At 35.0% G+C, this 19,967-nt stretch overlaps 1 protein-coding gene and 1 long non-coding RNA gene across 2 annotated transcripts; both read left to right on the forward strand.

The window, feature by feature from the left end:
* Positions 1-528: 528 nt before the first annotated feature.
* LOC120356070 lies at positions 529-915 on the forward strand. Its single transcript, XM_039444876.1, has one exon. The coding sequence runs from the start codon at positions 529-531 to the stop codon at positions 913-915; it is 387 nt and encodes a 128-aa protein (XP_039300810.1).
* A 139-nt stretch (positions 916-1,054) lies between these two features.
* LOC120356071 lies at positions 1,055-14,821 on the forward strand. Its single transcript, XR_005573929.1, has 3 exons — positions 1,055-1,667; positions 7,218-7,295; positions 14,425-14,821. It is a non-coding gene; the product is annotated as an uncharacterized LOC120356071 (long non-coding RNA).
* The last annotated feature ends 5,146 nt before the right edge of the window (positions 14,822-19,967 follow it).

Raw genomic sequence — 19,967 nt, forward strand, 5'->3', positions numbered from 1 at the left:
TAATCATAATTATTGGTAGAACACAGTTATAAAAGAATTTGAATGAAAGATTCGTGGAGATAAATATATCAGTTCTTATTTGAGTGTGGTTTTGGATAGTAAGCAAGTAGTAGCAAGCCAGTAGCAAGCAGTGAGTCTATGTCTATACTGCTACAATGAGTATAGAATTATATTCATTCATATTAATTGCATTCTATACTCACTGGCAGCAAAAAAGATTCTTTTTTCAAACAAGATTCTCTTCAGCAAACAGCAAAAAGTACTGTATTCAATTATCTATTAATGATTTTTCTTGTGTATGATTGTAAATATTGAATTTGTCATTGAATAAATCTTTATTTGATTCTTCAAAATTCATAAAAATAATACTGATGTTGAAATGTGTTATCTCCATAGTAATATCCATCCTTACATCAATTGTTGTAGTAACATGGCATATGAAGTGTAAGATTTGAATATTGTTATCTACATTAATTTCAAATAGTATAGTCAGTAATGAACATGAGTACGACCAGCAATGCTATAATTATGGTAGTGAGAGTTGGCCCCCTGAAAAAACAGCAAGAAGAGAAACTCCATTCTGCTGAAATGAAAATGCTGAGATGGGCAGGGGGTGTGACTAGACTGGACCATATTCGAAACATGCATGTTCGGGGCAGTTTCCGGGTGGCACCAGTCTATGAGAAGGTAATGGAAGTAAGATTACGCTGGTATGGACCTGTAAATAGACGTTCACCCAATCATATGACAAGGAATGTACTTGATATGGAGACACAGCCGAGGGGCAGAGGCAGACCCCGTCTCACATGGCTAGGTTTAGTTCATAAAAATATGAAGCAGTTGGACCTGACAAATCAGACGACCCAGGATCGTTCCAACTGGAGGCTTAGATCAAGGAGAGCCGACCCCAAATAATGCGAAAAAGGCAAGGATAAAGAAGAAGATGGTCAGTAATGAACATGTAATATTTCGAATGCGGCTCAGATTAGACTAAATGTGATAATCCAGATATCCAGACAAATGCAAGTCAAAATACTTGGACTGGAGAGTCGAGACAGCTGACTGAGCGACACGTGTAGACTGTTCCATTTACAAATCTTGTGGAATGCAAATATTCCATTGTTTTTGAACAATTGCTTTGTAAGCGACGAGGAAAATCAGTCACAAAATTACAGGTATTGATTGATTCATGAATATTGTGAGAACAATATTATTGTTATTTTCATTGTACAGCAGTCAATTTTGTTTCTGCTACAGAAATTAATTCTAATTAGTTCACTCAATGAAGTTGATTATGTTATCAAATTCATTGGTAGGCTACGCTATTTTTGAAAATTGTAAGTAGGAAATTATTCACTCACTGATTGGTAGTAACGATCGTATCGTTGGCATTTTCAGAGTGACTACCAAATGCTCTACTACTTTGAAATTTTGAAAGTAGTGTAATCATTCTCTACAATGGAAAATGTAGACTATGAATGAATCAACAGCACAAATTCAACATCTTAAATTCTATACTCACTACTCACTGCATAAATGCACTGTTTTGTCGGTTCACCTTGTATTATTGAAAGGTAAGCAGTGTATTTCACTTGAATTTAGGGCTACAGAATTGTAGTAAAGCTGTTTAGTTTCTCGTGTTGAAAAACTAACACGTCAAATTTTGAGTGAGTAAAGCAGAGACAAATAATCTAGACAATTGAATATCCTTTACTCTATGGTTAGAGCTGTAAGTTTGTTTTGGGTTTCTGATCGAAGTAGCTGTCACTTTTACAAGTTTCAATTCCATTTTTCTCATGTTTCAGACAAATTTCTCATTCTATTTCTCATTTTCAGTTCTAATTTTCACTAACATTCTAGCTTCACACACATTCGGTTTCATTCGGTTCGGTTCGGTTCTTTGCCGAAAACGAATGAGGCTTTCATACATATCAGGTTTTAATTCGTCGGTTCTAATAAGGTATTTTCTTCTCAAACACAGTAAGTTGTGTTTTGATTTTTACAATTCATGCTGGTAATAAAATATAAAAGCTGTTTAAATAGTAAGATGTGATTTCTTGAACAATAAAATTTTCAATTTAATTAAAAATTGTGAACTATTAGAATAGTTTATTTTTGATTATATTAATTTTGGAGTTCAGAGTGATTATCTTTTGAATTAAAAATTTGTTACAATTTTGACACATGGTACATAACTTTCATCTCCATTAATCAAATCATTTAATTTTCATGGGAAAAAAATAAAATAAAAACTCTCCCTGAGTTTTAATTTAACTATATATTTTTCAGCAAACTATTCATTGAGTAAAAAATGCTCCAGTGAACTAACATAAATGAATTGACCATATGATTTTGAAATGGAAAATTTTTAAACATATAATCACGATATCAGGTTAAAATAAAAACAAAAAAGCGAGCGAGTGTAAAAGACTTTGCTTTTATTACCGGTTTCCTAGCAACGATAAAACCTATTCGTGTCGAGGGGGCATTCGGTGCTATGCGGTTGCTATTCTGAACCGAATTCAAACCGAATCACCGTTTCACACTTATCGGGATTTGCCGAGAACGAAACGAACCGAATGTGTGTGAAACTAGCCTCACAGTTCAATAAACAAATCATCTTTTCAAAGTTCTGATCGCTTTTCTAGACACATCTTCAACGTACATGCTGTAGCTTATTCACCTTGATAAAATCTATCTTATAAATATTAAATGAATCTTTATTCTCCAAGGATATGATAACTTCATTATCTATATCCTTGAAAATGTAGTTCCGGTGTTTCTTGAAGAGAGGCGTTCTAGAACGGCCCTTCCTTATACTCGTTCTTATTTGAATTTGATACAAATACTGACTGACTCAGTTGAGCTCAGTGGAACTAAGACAGATAGCACTGTATATAATCTGAAAAATCTGCAAGAATAAATTCTGAAACTATTTTGATGTTTGATATCTATTTTGTTCTTGTGAGTCAAATTCTCAATTTTTCGTAAGGTTTTCATTTTTTGAAGTGCAACAGTTGGAACAGACGAAGGAGAACAACGAAAACAAGAATAGAAGAAGTAGAAGTATAAGAAGAAGAAAAAGAAAGTGGAGGAAGAAGAAGAAGAAGAAAGCATCCATCAGGTAGAAGGAAGAGAATGAGCAGAGTCCCTTGGTTCCTTGGAAGGGATGTTTTTCTGCTTAGGGTCCATGGGCTGTGGGGTGATGGGGTCTAGGCATTCTATTTTCGGAGGGTGGATGGCATACACGCTCTGAAGAAAGGTTTTGTAGGGATCCTGGATAGCATATAGAAAGGAATGTGAGTTATTGCCTTCATTCACTGTTATAATCAATAACGACCATTATAACTATAGATGAGTTGTGTATATTACATAGCCGAATCCAGACATGGTTCTATCTTCTTCTTTTAGGTCTTTATCTAATAATCTCCTACTCCTCCTCCTGGTTTCCTCCTCCTCCTCTCTCTCCTTCGCCTCTTCCTCCCTCCTACTCCACATCCTCATTCATCTCCTCCACCTCCTCCTCTACATCCTCAACCTTCTCCTCCTCCTCCTGCTCCACGTGCTTCCCTTTCCAATTTGACTCCTCTATCTTCTACTCGCTCCCCAAAAATGCTCTTCTTTACATTCCTTTACTTCGATTTCGAACTTCTCCTTTTCCATCCTTGTACATTCTGTTGATTTTTCTTCATACTGGATCTTCCTTTCTACCATCTTGTTCTTGTTCTTCTACTTCATACTATACATCCATTCATCTTTCCAGTAGTTGGTCTGAAAATTTTGAATTGGGCTATGCCATGCGTTAGGTGACACTCAGACCAATCGATTCTAGTATCCGCGACCTCACGACTGTGAGACTGAGTCGAGCGTCGACTCGACATGTTTGGTCAAGCCTCGACTTGAGTTGCGTAGTACCGTGCATTTTTAAAGAAAATGAGGTTGTGTTTCATGAAAGTGATGTTTTATCATTTTACATTAGACAATAATACGAATTAAATAAGACGATATATCCATTAGACCTATATTTATTATAAAATTTGTTATATGCAAATTAGTAACGAATTAGATCTTATATTTTTAATATTTGTATGTTAGTTTTAGTCATATTTGTATGTTAGTTATTTTTAATATTATTAAGTATGGTTAGAAAATAGAGTAGCATTGAACTGAAGTAGTGACAATGAGCGAAAAAGTCGGAAGGTCGAGAGACTGGAGTATCCTCTACTGGAGTCGTACGATTCGAGTGGAGGTAATGTGAATCAACTCCCATACTAATGGCATTACACCCCATTCTCTTCAAAGTGTTTCACATCTTCTCTGTCTGTCTTTCTCTATTTTTTCTCTGTCTCACACTCTTTCTATTTCATGTCATATTCGGCAGTTGGTGTACATTTCAAAGCGTTGCTGTTACAATGAGATTCACATTAGAACTGTCAGCATTAGTTAAACGAAAAGCATTGATGTTATTCACTAGGCACGCTGACAGTTTAAAGTGCAGATCCTTCTGTGTTTACATCATCCACGTGGTGTTTCTACCCACTTTCTCTATCCCTCACTCCCACTCTCTCCCTTCACATTTCTCTCTCTCCTTACAGGTCTACCAACGTGATCACTTTACACTAGAAACGCACAACTTTGCTTCCTGATGGGAACATTGGTTTTGTCACGTAGGCTATGTAATGATTCCATCAGAAAGCTTTGTAGGCTTTTATAATGCTTTCATCAGACATTACAAACCCACCCAATATAGCAAGGGTCAAATGGGAACTTCTTCAATACACCATTCTATAACGAGAGATTCACTTTGAACTATCAGTTTAACTTGCATGGGAAGTATTGATGTTATCTAGGAACGCTGTCGCTATAGTGAGGTCCACGTTATAATGGCAGTGGAGAAAGATAGGAGAAAATCGTTGCCGATCCTCTGTCTTGTCAATGCCTTCTATAGACGATAGCTGATACAGGTTTATTGATGTAATATCACGGTTCATTCTCGTTTAAAATAATCAATTATATTTTATTAAGCAAGAAATTATATTTTTCCATAATTTCATAATGAATTTTCATAATTGAGATGAAATATTTTGTTAATTAAATTATTAATTATTGTTAATAGTGAGAATTTGTGTGTATTTTTGGCTTCAAAATTCATAAAATAACTTAATTAATACAATGTGCAGTGATAATTAAGTGTAATATTTAACTATAATTTGGTGTTTTAATTTTTCTAAATTTAAAATTTGCATCTCATATTTATTTTTGGACGAAAGTTGAGCTTGAACTTCTTACAGAAGAAACATAACCTATTTTTTGTACATGTAATCAAAATTTGGGAATGGAATAGTTTTGGGCCAAGCCTGCTGTTCCTTCCCAATCATATTTATATGATTTGTTATTGTATCTACGTATAAATAAATAATTAAATTGCAACAGAGCAAAGCAAGAAAGAGATAGCGTTATCCGCTTTGTTGAAAGATAGACAAGGATAGCAATACCATTACTAATCAAACACTGCCATTATAACGTGGACCTCACTATAGGAAGTGAATCTCACTATAAGATATGAGAAGTTATCATTGAATTATTCAATAAGTTTTTTGTGATATTAATAAATTATTAATTTCATTTATTTATTTGTACAATTTGGTTTTGGCATTAAAATGGTTTTAGAAAAGGAAAACAGGAAACACTCCAATTTCTCTCCCAACCTTAGAAATAAGGTTGTCACGTTTCACTCGATATTGGAATGGGATAGAACGAGACTTTTGACTTTTTGAATAAATAGACAAAATGGAGTGGAGATACAAAATATAGAACATTAATAGATTAAATCAATCATAGTTCAATCTGAGGTTGAAGCTACTGTATACAGTTTCAGTTTTATTGGAGTTAGTACAATCAGAGACAAAGAATACCTATTCTAGTACCATATTCGTTACTCTATAGTACAAGATTAAAGGGGATATATTCCATCACGTTCATTTATTAAATATTATACAGACTTTAATAATTCCATCACGTTCGTTAATTAAATATTATACAGACTTTAATAATTCCATCACGTTCACTAATTAAATATTATACAGACTTAATAATGAATATACCAGGTTGAATTTGGGAGCTTAATTTCTACAGATCAAATCATTTCTGATTGTAGTTCGAAGTCTCAATTTTTCCGAAGTCGGCAATCTTGAAGTAATCAACTAATGGCAGTTTGTTATCAATTTAAGCTAGATTTTCACAGATTTCTTTTTGTAGTTGTAATTTCTGCTAATTTTTTTCAATAATTCCTGCTTTTCTGCTAATTTCTGTTTGTAGTTGACTGTTAGAATTCAGTTTTATTTTGATGTATGTTCTACTTATCAGCAGAGTAATTGTCGAGCAATTATGTTATAGAGCTTGTTAACCGTTTAATTTTCCTGTTGAAATCTAATTACTCGTCTGAATTGGTGGGACAGCCCACTTGATAAATGACAATCATGTCTGTGACTTGAGTCATGATTTGAAAATTTGAGCCTCTGTCACCCCACTCACTCAGTCTTGTCACTCCTTCATTCACTTTGTCTGGTCATCTTAGTTCATAGGTCAAAATGTTTAATGAAAGGGTTACCGGTTTTCGGGCGGAGAAATGAATGAAGTAGATTGCTATAATTATTCTTGCAGGTTTTCACTGTTAATTCTTGTCTCAATATTGAATTCCACGTCAAAAAGTTGGTATTGGATGAATAGCTTCCTATATTGGATAAAGCAAATAATATATTGAACTGTGGAGTGCAGCTTTTCATCCTTTTTCCATATGAATCAGGAGACTCAATTAATAGGAATATTGGAGACTAAATTAATGTAAAAACTTAACCCTTCTATTCGAAGTCATCACCCTCAGCAAGTGCTCCTACCTATTGGCAAAGTTTGGAATTACTTAGATTCTAAATTACAAACTGATGACCATTGAGGAGAGAGTAGGCGGAGTTGAAAATATTACCCAACATCTGCTGCCGTCTATCGGCAGAGTTCCAATTTCGATTTCAAACTGTTGCCCAATCAGGAGAAAGTAGGCAGAGTAGAGCGTTTATTTTTCCTTTGGAGTTTAATGAAAACATTTCTGATTATAAAGTATTCTCACATTCGTTTTGTAAGTTTTCATTTTTTTTTAAATTAGCCTAATTATTATATTTCTTTGATTCCTGAAAATAATCTTGCTCCTCTATTTTTTGCAGATTTCGTTGATCATAATTATATCAGTCAAGTTCAGTAATAGCTAATCACTTATGGCCTCCAAGAAGAGAAGCTGAAAGGTAATTATAATATTGAAACTATTTATCAATCTAATAGAAGGCAACAATACTCATGATGAGATCGAAATATTGAAATATGAGCATTTCAAATAATTCAGTAGCTGTAATAATTTATTAGAAATTATGTTCCAATATATTTATGAATCAAAATCAATCATACAGGTGCGTACAGACTTGAGCGCCACGAACACGCGAATTTCACTTTTCATCAGCTGATGCTGATATAATCAGTTGTTGAAAAGTGAAATGCGTGGATTTGTGGCGCTCAAGTCTGTAGGCAACTTAATACATCTGATAATGTACCACTTTATAGTAATTTATAATTACTATATTAGAGACTTACTATTATTAGGAGACTAATTTGAAAGTATTCAAAAATAAAATAAATGATATACTATTAAAGAGTTGTCCCTATAGTGTTGAAGAGGGAATGAGGTCCTTGTCTGGTAGTTTAGACGTATAGGTTTTAAGAAAATTAATATATTGGAAAATGTATTAAATAAAACCAATCTTGTAGGTAAAAATATATGTAATTGACAGGTGGCATGTTGTGTGAGTTTTAATGAAGCTCACATAGACACAACTAAGCGCCATGAATAACAATAATAATAATAACTTTTACTTTACCTATTATACCTTACCTTTTACCTAGAACTAGAGTGAGGTCCACGTTATAATGGCAGTGTTTGATTAGCAATGTTATTGCTATCCTTGTCTATTATTCAACAAAGCAGATAGCGCTATCACTCTCTCGCTTTGCTCTGTTGCCAGATAGTTTTTCAAAAATGTAGGTAGAATTAATAGTTAATTAACAAAATATTTCATCTTAATCATGAAAATTCATTATGAAATTGAAAAATATAATATCTTGCTCAATAAAATATAATTTATTATTTTAAACGAGAATGAACAGTTAATATTACATCAATAAACCTGTATCAGCTACCGTCTACAGAAGGCATTGAAAAGACAGAGGATCGGCAACGTTGTTCTGCTATCTTTCTCCACTGCCATTATAACGTGGACCTCACTACAGTTCATGTCTTGAAACAGAAAAGCATGGAGCTCGCTCCATTCATTCAATCCAATTTGCTGTAATGTTTTCCATCAATGTTAATAATTCAATGCTAATAACGTTTTATGACAATCATTCAGGTGGTTCCTAATTCAACCATTCAAGGTTTGCTAGTTCTTCTTGTATGGTGGCTGGCAAAAACAGCAAGTGTCACTTCAAACTGTCAGCATTTCATTTATCAATGCTTCTCATTCGATCAATGCTAACATTCTGAAGTAAATCTCATTGTAAATAATATTTGCAACAGTAATCGTCTCATAAATAATTCATAGATTTGACTACGAATTGTTTACTGTTCCACTCGTATATACGTATTGTTTCTATGAGTATGTATTGCAGTGTTGTGTAGCTATATCTGTAGTTTGTACAGTATATACGACTAGTATGTGGATGTACACATATTGGTTTATTATGTATTTTAGATGAGCTGGTTGTTCAGTATAAATTGCACGCATAAAATACGTTCTTCACTCCTCTAAACTTGGCAGCTTTACTACGTTTTGTGAATTTCAATACTGGTGTCATTGTCAACTTGACATGTCAATAACCTCGAAAAATTGTAAAACTGCCATAGCTATGGTAATTGTTTTGTGGTGTGTTGGCGTAGAATATTGGTGTGGATTGTTGGTAATTTTGTGCCCATATTTGTCGGATTAACTTCAAACGTTCAGCTTTAATTGAATGGAAAGCAATGTGGTTATTCATTATGGAATACTGGCAGTGTTGAGTGAATTTCATTATTAGATTTTGTAGAACGTCGCATTTTGAACTGATATAGAGATGCATTACTTTTTCAAACTTTGTTTCTAGAAACGCATAGTTCATGTAATTTTGAAATTCCAGTGTGACAATATAGATATATCTGTGTTTGTATTATAAAATTGGGAAATCGAAAAAGTTGCAATTTCACATAATATGGTAACGTAGATATTTGTTCAGCTATAGACTCAACTCATTTCAATTGTAGTGTAGTTCCTGTTTTTTTAAGTGCTAGGGTCAAAACATAGTGGAGCTGCGAAGGTAGATGGTAGCGGAGAAGGGGAGAAGGAAGCACATAGTGAAGCGATGGAGATAGAGTAGAAGCATAGAATAATAATAATCTATAGACTGTTTATTTACAATAGAAGCATATAAAAGAATAGGAGCATACTGTAATAAACAATCTATAGATTTAAAAACAATCTAGATTGTCTTTTTCTTTTTAGGGCTACTTTTGAATATAAATAAAAATCTGGTGTGGTGCACTCACACAACTTTCCTTGCCGTTATGAAAATTGATCAACTAACGCTAGTGTTACCGCGCATCTCAAATCCACTTTTCTAAGATCTGAGCCAGCTGGTGACAGGACAATAACGCTGGAGACACACGAAGTCTGCTATCTCTTCATAGAATCAACAGTTGCCAACAGTTTGCAATTGAATAATCTTATTTTCTCTAATTTCGAGCTTATTTTCAATTCTAGGTGAAAATGTTACTGAACATTAATTGTAGAGATTTTCATGCTCAATTTTTTCCAATAGAATTTTTTGTTTAAATTGTATCTGAAGCCTGATAATTTAAAATCTATAATCAAACTTTGCATAGATGGTGCAGTGCTCCTGAAATTTTCACAGATATGGGACTTGTAGCAGTTGATAGAGCTTATCAATGACTTTTCTAGGTATGAATTTGATCAAAATCGTTGGAGCCGTTTTCGAGAAAATCGCAATAAAACACTGTTTTTGACAACATATTCGCCATTTTAGCCGCCATCTTGAATTGCATTTGATCGAAATTGTTCGTGTCAGATCCTTATAGTGTAAGGACCTTAAGTTCAAAATTTCAAGTCATTCCGTTAATTGGGAGATGAGATATCGTGTACACAGACGCACATACACTCATACACACACACACACACACTGGACACACACACACACACACACACACACACACATACAGACCAATACCCAATAATCACTTTTTTGGACTCAGGGGACCTTGAAACGTATAGAAATATAGAAATTGAGGTACCTTAATTTTTTTCGGAAAGCAATAACTTTCCTTACCTATGGTAATAGGGCAAGGAAAGTAAAAAATTGAAATCCAAGTACCCTTTTTAAATTATTCAGTCACGACATGTTTCGGCTGTATAGAATTAAATTAGAATTATTATTATAAATATTATAGATATTCTTTAGTTGAAGGTAGAAGGAAGTCGAAACATCAACATTATTTAAACACTCTCAGTTCCCTGTAGTTACTATCCACCTTTAATTTTAAGTTTTTTATTCATTCCAAGAACACCGAGGTCAATTGTTTAAACAAGGCTCTTTTCTTGGAATTTAGGAGAGGATTTGAAAGAAAACCATGGGAAGAAACTATGAACTTGACAGCATGAATGAATATCGGATATTTCTCTCACATAGTTTAAAAGATGTGGGAGTAGACTAGTGCAATGTAATGACAAGAGTGTTGACATATAACTAGCCAGCCATGTGTTCAATTTCTTATCAATTATTGTTGTGAACCACTAATAGGGTTGAGATAAAAATATGAATGGCGCTCTGCATTTGAGATTCACTTCGAACTTTCAGCGTTGTTTGAATGGGGAAGCTTTGGTGTTGGTTTTCACGAATTCTGACTAGATGAAAATTGGACGTTGGATGATAATATTTTGAGAATGAACGAGAGCGAGAAGAGAGAGAGAGAGAGGGAGTGAGTGAGTGAGTGAGTTTGGGAGTGAGTGAGAAACAAATTGATACGTACAAGTGAAAGGATTGACGCCCTATTAAATTTGTTTCAATACTGATAACTGCGTTTACAAAATCTAATCGTTCCCAGCTTCATGTTTTGAATGACTCTTGAAATGACGGATCAAATGTGTTGGTTTGTTGTTGTGGTATTCATGCATTACCACAAATATCTCTATATCAAGTACTGTACTATTGTACTCTAGTTTAGTAGCCTTGAACATGGCACAGTAGTTTGGACGTGTGGGATTATTGTGTACTGTGAGATTGACTAGTGACTGTAAACAATGGGTGAATTAGATGCATCCATGTTATTATTAATGCTGACAGTTAGAAGTGAAACTCACTGCAGTAAGGAAGTAGGTTACATGTTCGTGACAATCTGTGGGTTTGAAACATGTGTTGTGAAGCTGAAGATAATTTTGCTTCTACAAATTGTTGTTTTTCAATAGCTAATAAGTTGGACGTAAAATTGGATACCTTTTGTTGAATCATTCCATAGTTTCTATTCTATCAATTTGTACAAGAAAAAGACATTATCATGCCTCTTTCCTTCCTCCCTGTTCCTTTTCCCCCTACTTTTCTCTCCTTTCTCATAATCTTTTCTTGTACTTTCTCCATCCTTCTATTCCTCTTCTTCTTCCTCCTCCTATTAATCCTTCTCCTCATTCTCATCCTTTATTTTCACTCCTCCTCTTCTAGACGAATAATGGTTCAGGTGGAAAATGGAAAAACCTCCAAAACCAATAGGCCAAGATACCTTTTGTTGAATAATTTGGGTCGATGTCAAACGAGGCAAACGACAGAAGAGTCCTGCGACAGTCGAGACCAGCGACGAAAGAGACCTGCGACATTCGAGGCCAGCGACGGTAGAGGACTCCTGTAAAAGAGGCCTCAAATGTCGCCTGCGTTAGGCGACAGTTGAGGCCTCTCTAATTTTTGTACAGCCCCGACAGTCGAGACCTGCGACGGTAGAGGACTCCTGAAAAAGAGGCCTCAAATGTGGCCTGCGTTAGGCGACAGTTGAGGCCTCTCTAATTTTTGTACAGCCCCGACAGTCGAGACCTGCGACGGTAGAGGACTCCTGAAAAAGAGGCCTCAAATGTCGCCTGCGTTAGGCGACAGTGGAGGACTCTTCAATTTTCCTACACTCCCGACAGTCGAGGCCTACGACCGAACAGGACTGGAAAACAGTCCTCTACTGTCGCAGGCCTGGAATGTCGTCGGTCTCGACTGTCACGCCCCCAATAATTCTATCAATTTGTCCAAGAAAAAGACAGTATCATGCGTCTTTTCTTTCTCCCTGTTCCTTTTCCCCCTACTTCTCTCTCCCTTTTCATAATCTTTTTCTTGTACTTTCTTCATCCTTATATTCCTCTTCTTTTTCCTCCTCCCCTTAACCATTCTCCTACTCCTTCTCCTTCTCATCCTTTATTTTCTCTTCCTCCTCTTCTAGACGGATAATGGTTCAGGTGGAAAATTGGAAACCTCCGAAACGAAGATGGAGATACCTCTCCATCTTTTCACCATGGTATGAGCCAGCATATATTGTAATCTTCATAGATAACGGAATCTAATCTGATTAATCCTTTCCCTGACAATCATTACTTTCTCATTTTCCCTTCTCCTCCTTATATTCAAATTCATTTTATTTTCAGAAAGTACATTTTACAATATATTCTCCTGAAAATTACTCCTCTAATATGGAACAAGTCCTTGTTTAGAGGAGGAGTCAATACAACAATAGGTACAATACAAGAAAGAAGTAGTTGTAGGATAGAAAGAAGTAGTAGTAGAGGATATCCTATCCTCCTACTCGTACCCTCTTTCTTCATTGCTATATAAGTTTGTTCATAGCGTTAGAATTTTGTAATTTTTCCACTAGGTTTATCACTATCAACAATGTAGAAAAGTAGTAGTCAACTCCAGTTCGTGTTTCACAAACAGAATGTCGCGAGTGAAACATCTAAAAAATCGTGAAACAGTGCAAACATTTCTGTAAAAATTGTGAATGTAAAAGATATTTAAAAACGTTTAAAACAATGTAAAACTGTTGAGATGCCTAGGCTCAAGCGCCCAAGTTGAAGTTGAACTTTGAATTAGGTATTAGGAGGTTGCTCGGATGGTAATTATCACGTAAACGTTACCTTGAAATTATTTGTAACTGAGATATTCGACAGCACTGACGTAATACGATTTCATGTTTTTAACAACCGTAGCGGTGAATGGTATACCTATACTACAATATACGTCAGTCGAGCTCCATTGTGACGTAGATTGCAAAGTTTTAATGCATTCAAAGTTTGTTTTTGGTAATTTGTTACATCAAATCAGATCAGCGTAGATACTTGGGTGAAGTTGTGTTTTTGCTTTGGCGAAGCAAGCAACACTTCGTAAGTAGTGCAATGAGTGCACAATATTTTTCTATATGTTACGCGTAACACTATAATGGTGAGGTATGAACACAGAGTATATATAACGTAACATTACTTTAGAGTATGAAAGTATAGAGTATATAGAATGTTACATTCTTTACTCACTGGTATGTATAGAATATGATGGTGAAAGTATAGAATCTTAGATTATTATACTCTCTGGTTATGAAAGATTTACTTCAATCTTCAAACGTTAGAACAGTCACCATTGGTTAAATGAGAAATAGAATTGATTATTATTATTATTATATCTATAAGTAATGCTGTCAGTTTTAAATGAATCTTACTAAAGAATAGAAGAAACTTTCTTGTTAGAATAGTAACAAAGTGTAGAAACTACGCATATTAAACTGTTCTAATTCACAATTTTCATGAATTTGAGTGAATCTTTTGTTGAAGAATATTCCTGTAGTGAAATTCAATTAGGTACTAAAATCCTGTGCACCAGATCCAAACAAACTTCATTAGCTCCAAAATCTTTTCGAAAGAACTGATTGAAAATTGAAGAAATGTAATGTGAAATTGTAATGTAAGAAAACACGGCGAACGTGTCGAAATTTGTTTTATTGTAGGGAGTTTATGAAAATCTTATAAAAAAAGATAGATTATTCTCTTTTTACTTTCCTTGCCCTATTACCATAGGTGAGGAAAGTATTGCTTTCCAAAAAAAATTAAGGTACCCTAATTTCAAGTTTTTTATATGTTTCAAGGTCCCCTGAGTCCAAAAACATGATTTCTTCTTCAGGACTACTTTTAATATAAATAAAAAATAATAATATAAATAATCCTTTGAAATATAATTTTCACTTGAAAATGGCATTAATGTCCAAAACATGTTGTGACAAAATAATTTAAAAGGGTACTGAGATTTATATTTTTATTTATATAGATTATTCTATTGCGTATGATGCCTACATGAGCTTTTTGCTTGTGCGTGGGTAATGGAAAGTGCGTTGCTGAATTGATGAGATCATCTCACTTCCATGCCACCGGCGGGATTCGAACCAACGAACCAGGCGGTGCTAGCAGACCGAAGATTAGTAATAGTAATAGCATTAGTAATAGAATAGACTGAAATATTTTCCGGTCATAATAGAAACCCAAATATAATACTGTAATAATGATCAGAATGACGGTGTGAACAGATAGCAGAAATAGTTTTATTTTATAGAGTGTATCACTCTTTATTTTATAGTGTGCTCTATATAGATTGTATCTTTCTCTATTTAATTCAGAGGAGAACCTTTTTTGACCTAGATTCATTTTCGAAATGAAGACAATAACAACAGCAGCAGCAGTTTTGTGAGATTCATTTCAAACTGGAAGCATTCCTTATGAATGCTTCCCATTTGATCAATGCTGACGATTTCATATGAATCTCACTGTAGCAAACAATGAGGTCACTGTTTTGATTGCCAGTCTTTCATCATCATAACAAAACCTGTGATAGTTTGATAGTTATATTTAGCGTTGGATAAAGTTGATGGGATTTGAACTTTCAATTAAATGTATAAATTAGTTATGTTTTCAGTTTTGTGTTCAATTTTTTGTAGCAAATCTGTTCCAAAATGTTGTTCATTTTTGTCGAGCTTAGGCACAGGTCATAGCTGAAGTGATAAATGTGAGAAATGACAGAGAAAAATACATGTATTTATGAAAAGTAAACTGGTGAAAAACGATAATTTCCTGAGATGGTCTCTCTTTAATGATAATCTCATGATACGTCTACAGCAAATTGCAAGAAACCTAGTAGAATTCTTTGTGTCATTGGATTCTCTTCAGCTTCATGTTACGTTAATTGTTCTCGATCGATTTTGAAGCTAAATTGAACTCAATAAATAAGCGACTTGACACAATCATTGTACAATGATGAATAAGTAATACATTGATTTCCATGAACAATATACAGAGCTATTTTGAAGGATAATTTAAATCTGAAACATGTAAGTTCCATTTGTAAGCTCCATTTAATCTTATTACTGTACGTGGTACGTGTACCGGAGAATGAAGATAATCCAGGATAATGTTGAGCAGTGTATTATATTAACGAATACAATAACTTATGAATTGAATGAACGCAGTGTGTTCATACTTTTGACTTGAGGCTCTAGTCGTCCGTTTGTGGGTTTGTTCGACGTTAATTTTTGTATGCTCTCATCAATATTAGCTTGAAATCTTCATCACACATTCTTTGAACCATTATGCACATCGAGTTCGTTGGACGATAAGATTGACTTACTCCTTTATCCTTGATAAGGCGATAAAGGATACGTGCTCAATATCCTATTCTACCAATTTCTGTTTGTATGTAGGCCTATGTCAGACGGATCTCGTGAATGGCTCGTGATTTTGATAAAAATTTGGAATATAGTAGGTTCGTGATTCAAAAATTTATTCGGAACAGATCTCTACCAAGGTATCTAGAATACATGTAGGCTATATTGATCTCTACTCTGGGAAAACTCGCTGAAGGTCCAAAAAAGATTTATTCGTCCTTCAAGTAGCAGCTGATCGACAGAGAGTTTTCCATATAGTCTGTTAAGGTGCGTACAGATATACGTGCCTCGAACATGAGCAATTCACTTTTAATCAGCTGACTATATCTGTATTTTTACAGAAACAGTAAGATACAGATATAAAAAGCTTGGCATCAGCTGATTAAAAGTGAATTGCTCATGTTCGCGGCGCGTAAATCTGTACGCACCTTTAGAAATGAGACAGAGAGTTGGTATAGAAAGAATAGGTCCAGAAAGTAACAGAATGATACCAAAGAAAATCAAATTTGAAATTATCTTTCCAAACATACAGTTGTTGAATGTTCATAGTGAGGTGATAGAAATGCGACTAATTTCTCCAGTTTCTGTTGTATTAGTTCCTCATTGGCTCTTTGTTTGTACGCAGCTATAAGAGATAATATTTTCATATTTCAAATCCTTTGGTTTCGAACGAAGCTTGGTACTGTATATTCACTGTAATTCAACGAACTGTATATTCACTGTAATTCATGTATGCTATGAATATAATATTAATACTCATGAGAGGAAATATCTCGGAGGAAATAGATACAATCATGTGAAATTCATATGGAATATTGTTGATTCGAGATTTCAATTAAACATCTGACAGAATATCAACGGCATTTTGAGCGAGTTCTTCAGCTCGATGGCTCACTAGTACTTGTTTATTCAGTGCCTAGTATCGCCTTCTGTTGTAAATAGTATAGTATGTCAATCAATTATGTACAACATATATCAATGTTCGACTCATATTCAGGTGGAAAAGGAATGAATCTCCCAGAAATTAGTTTGTGAATTCTTAGGTCCATGCTACAGTGTTGTTCTGATTTTACCGTAGTATCAAAAGTTACACAAACAATTCGAAGACGTTGAACCGGAGATTGTTCTAATCAGAGGAAAGAGTTTTGGACGTAGAAATGTCAGCAGCCAAAACCAGAGACAACTTGCAAAGTTTCATCTCAAGTTTCTTGAGGTGATCAGCTCCCCGGGTGGGGTGGGAGAGGAGGGGGGTAACCCAAGGCCAGTTGGGGTCACACAACTTTTAGCAGATATGCGAAAATTGAAGAGAAAAAGAAGAAGGATGGAAAAAAGACGAGGAAAAAGAAAGAGATTGGGTTTCACAGATTGTGTGTGAGCTGAGTATTTGTCAGGAATCCAGTTTCGATATGGTGAGATTCACTCTAAATTGTCAGCATTCCTTGTAGATAATAATATTGTTTCCAATTCAACCGAAGCTGACTGCTGATAATTGGAAGGGAATCTCACTATAGATAGGTCACAACAAATATATTTTATTCGCTTGTTTATCCCACAGCAGCAGCTTTATAAAAATATATTATTTTGCCTTCTGCTCTGCACAACTAACCAATGACGTGTGAGTATTTTGCTTGTTTATTGCGAGTAAGTTGAGGGTGTTGTGGGAAGGGGGAGGGGGGAGGGGAGGTTAAAGTCCACTCAAGCAGTGATGGGGAGCCCAACTCCAACAGGAGACTTATTAGGAGTGGAAAAAACATGTTGATTTCCAAGCGCTCTATCACTGATGCAAAAGAAAAAACCGCTGTTTTTCAAGAGCCGTTTAACCTGTTCCCTCACTCACCCCCCCCCCCTCCAACCAACCAATCTAATCTGCCGAACGGATTTCTTGTTAAAAACCTTCCAAATGAAACAAGCTCGCCGCAAACTTGCGCGTGTGTAAGTGGCGAGTAGATGAATTTCAATTGGAAAGATTTCTAGAAAACTCACAACAAGAAAACACCCAACTGTTATCAAAAACTGCTAGCACACCGCAAAATTAATACAGAACTGAACTTGGAAAACAAACGGTTGATTCTTGAAACAATGTACTTGCAAACAAACAAACAATCTGAGTAAAAAGCTGCTCGCATTGTTGGGGTTTTTTCGAATCTCTTGGGGCGAAAACAATTAAATACCGGTACACATAACCATTGTGGGATGAAATTTTCGAAAAAAGTTATCTCAACTTGGTTCGTATCGGTCACTTTAAAATGCGTGGCAATAAATCTAGTAGCTGTCAGTGGTGGCTTGTGATATTGTTTATAAGTGCGATGAAAAAGTGGCTAGGGGTCCTTATATAGTTGACGTTTGCAACAATGTGTGAACGCGGAATGCACAAAAATGGATCGAGATCTGCGACGGATTAAGTTGGTTTACTTGCAAGATTGCAAGAACTTGTACTTGCCGTTATTATTGTGGGACAGTAGTTTTTTCAAAGTTAGTCAAGAGATCTGTCACTGTTTGTGAAATCTTTTACTGGAGTTTCCCAACGATAAGGAAGGAAAGCATAGAATTATACGTATGTGTACGTAGAGCTTCAAGATAAAGATGGATTCCCACATATCAGTATAAGAGTCAGTCACAGGTACAGTTGAAATATTTTTTCCGTGAGTTGTAATAGTGCAACTCCCACTCAGTCCGGCCGAGCGAGGAGCGAGTATGAATAGTCCCAATAGAATTTTAGGGAATAATATTCTGACTGCACCAGACAAGTTCACTGATACTGATCTATATAGGAATCTGCCTTTATTCTAAAGGGTTGAGCAGCAAGTTGGTCCTCATCATGACTACATTTTGACATCATGATGAAATTGGGAATTGAGTTAGAGATAATTGAACCAATCACTAGACAAGAAAATATTCTCTTTCATAATATGCCAAATACTGTACATATTTTGTACTCAACTTATGTATTCGACCAATCGCAAAATAAGAAGCTGAGAGATAACAGATAAGGTTCTTTGTCAGCCAAAAATTGTTGGTGACAGCCAATGGGAGTTGAGTAAGGGAGAATTCAATCACAAGCTAACCAATGATTGAGCAGCAATTTACTCGTTATGACAACATCTAGTGTGAGTTTTAGAAGGCAGAACTCAACCAATCACGAAATTACCTATAAGAGAACTGCAATTACCTCGGTATGACGATGGCCAATGGAAGTTGAGTAACAGAAAATCCAACCAATGAGAGAGTAGCGATTCCACAGCCAATAAGAGTTCAGTGAGAGCGAATTTATGTATCCTTCTTGACTTCGTGTCAACATCAACTCGCCCAGTTAAAATGTCTGATAGTACCTTTTATATGATAATTTATTTTATTAGTGCAAAGATTGAAACAAACTCCAGTAGTATAAGGAGGCTACTGTGGAAGGATATTGTATTTGAGACTGGGAAAAGTATTGTGGAATTATTCTCTGTTAATTAATGTGTAGTAGATCTCAATCGACGATCACTTTTAAGTTGGATGAAAGTGATTCGATCAAATTGTAATCAATAGTGTGGAATGTAATAAGACAGGTTTCCCCATTGAAACTTAGAACTAGTTCAGCTTTACGTACTTTCCTTATCGTGTACATAACTGGTTCGATAAACAAAAGAAAGTTCTAATCCAAAGTTGAAAATGTCCTTTGCCTCATTAAACTGATTGGCAATGTGTAGAATGAATTTAACATTAACAATAATCTCAAACCCTGTGCTTATAACTACGTGATGACAACCACATCAAATATAATGTTTGCTAACAAATATGGTTTTGTAGAATTTTAAGTTTTTGGCCACAAAATCTTGACACCATTTCAGTTCTAATTAAAATATTACAAAACCTTGCTCATATAGGACATCTATCCTTTGTTTTGGCGCATACCGCATGTAAATCGAGCCAATAATGATTCTTTATTCTTTTTTGATTCATACAATAAGTACATCATCAAAATGATAGGGGGTTTCCTATCACCTTCGTAGGTTTTGAAGTATTTTTACAGAAGGATAGTATCTTTCTGGATTAAGTGTTTACAGAATTGACAATAATTCAGTTCGTCACTTGGGCACTGATGCGTATGATGAAGATGATGCAAGTATTCCTCTTTGTTATTGATGAGCTGGCTCTTTTACAAATTAGCAAC

This window comes from Nilaparvata lugens, unplaced genomic scaffold (genome assembly GCF_014356525.2).
Source record: "Nilaparvata lugens isolate BPH unplaced genomic scaffold, ASM1435652v1 scaffold5703, whole genome shotgun sequence".
Lineage (NCBI taxonomy): Eukaryota > Metazoa > Arthropoda > Insecta > Hemiptera > Delphacidae > Nilaparvata > Nilaparvata lugens.

Bases quoted from the DNA above. Each gene is read 5' to 3' on its own strand.
- LOC120356070 (XM_039444876.1), top strand. From the start codon at position 529: ATGGTAGTGAGAGTTGGCCCCCTGAAAAAACAGCAAGAAGAGAAACTC.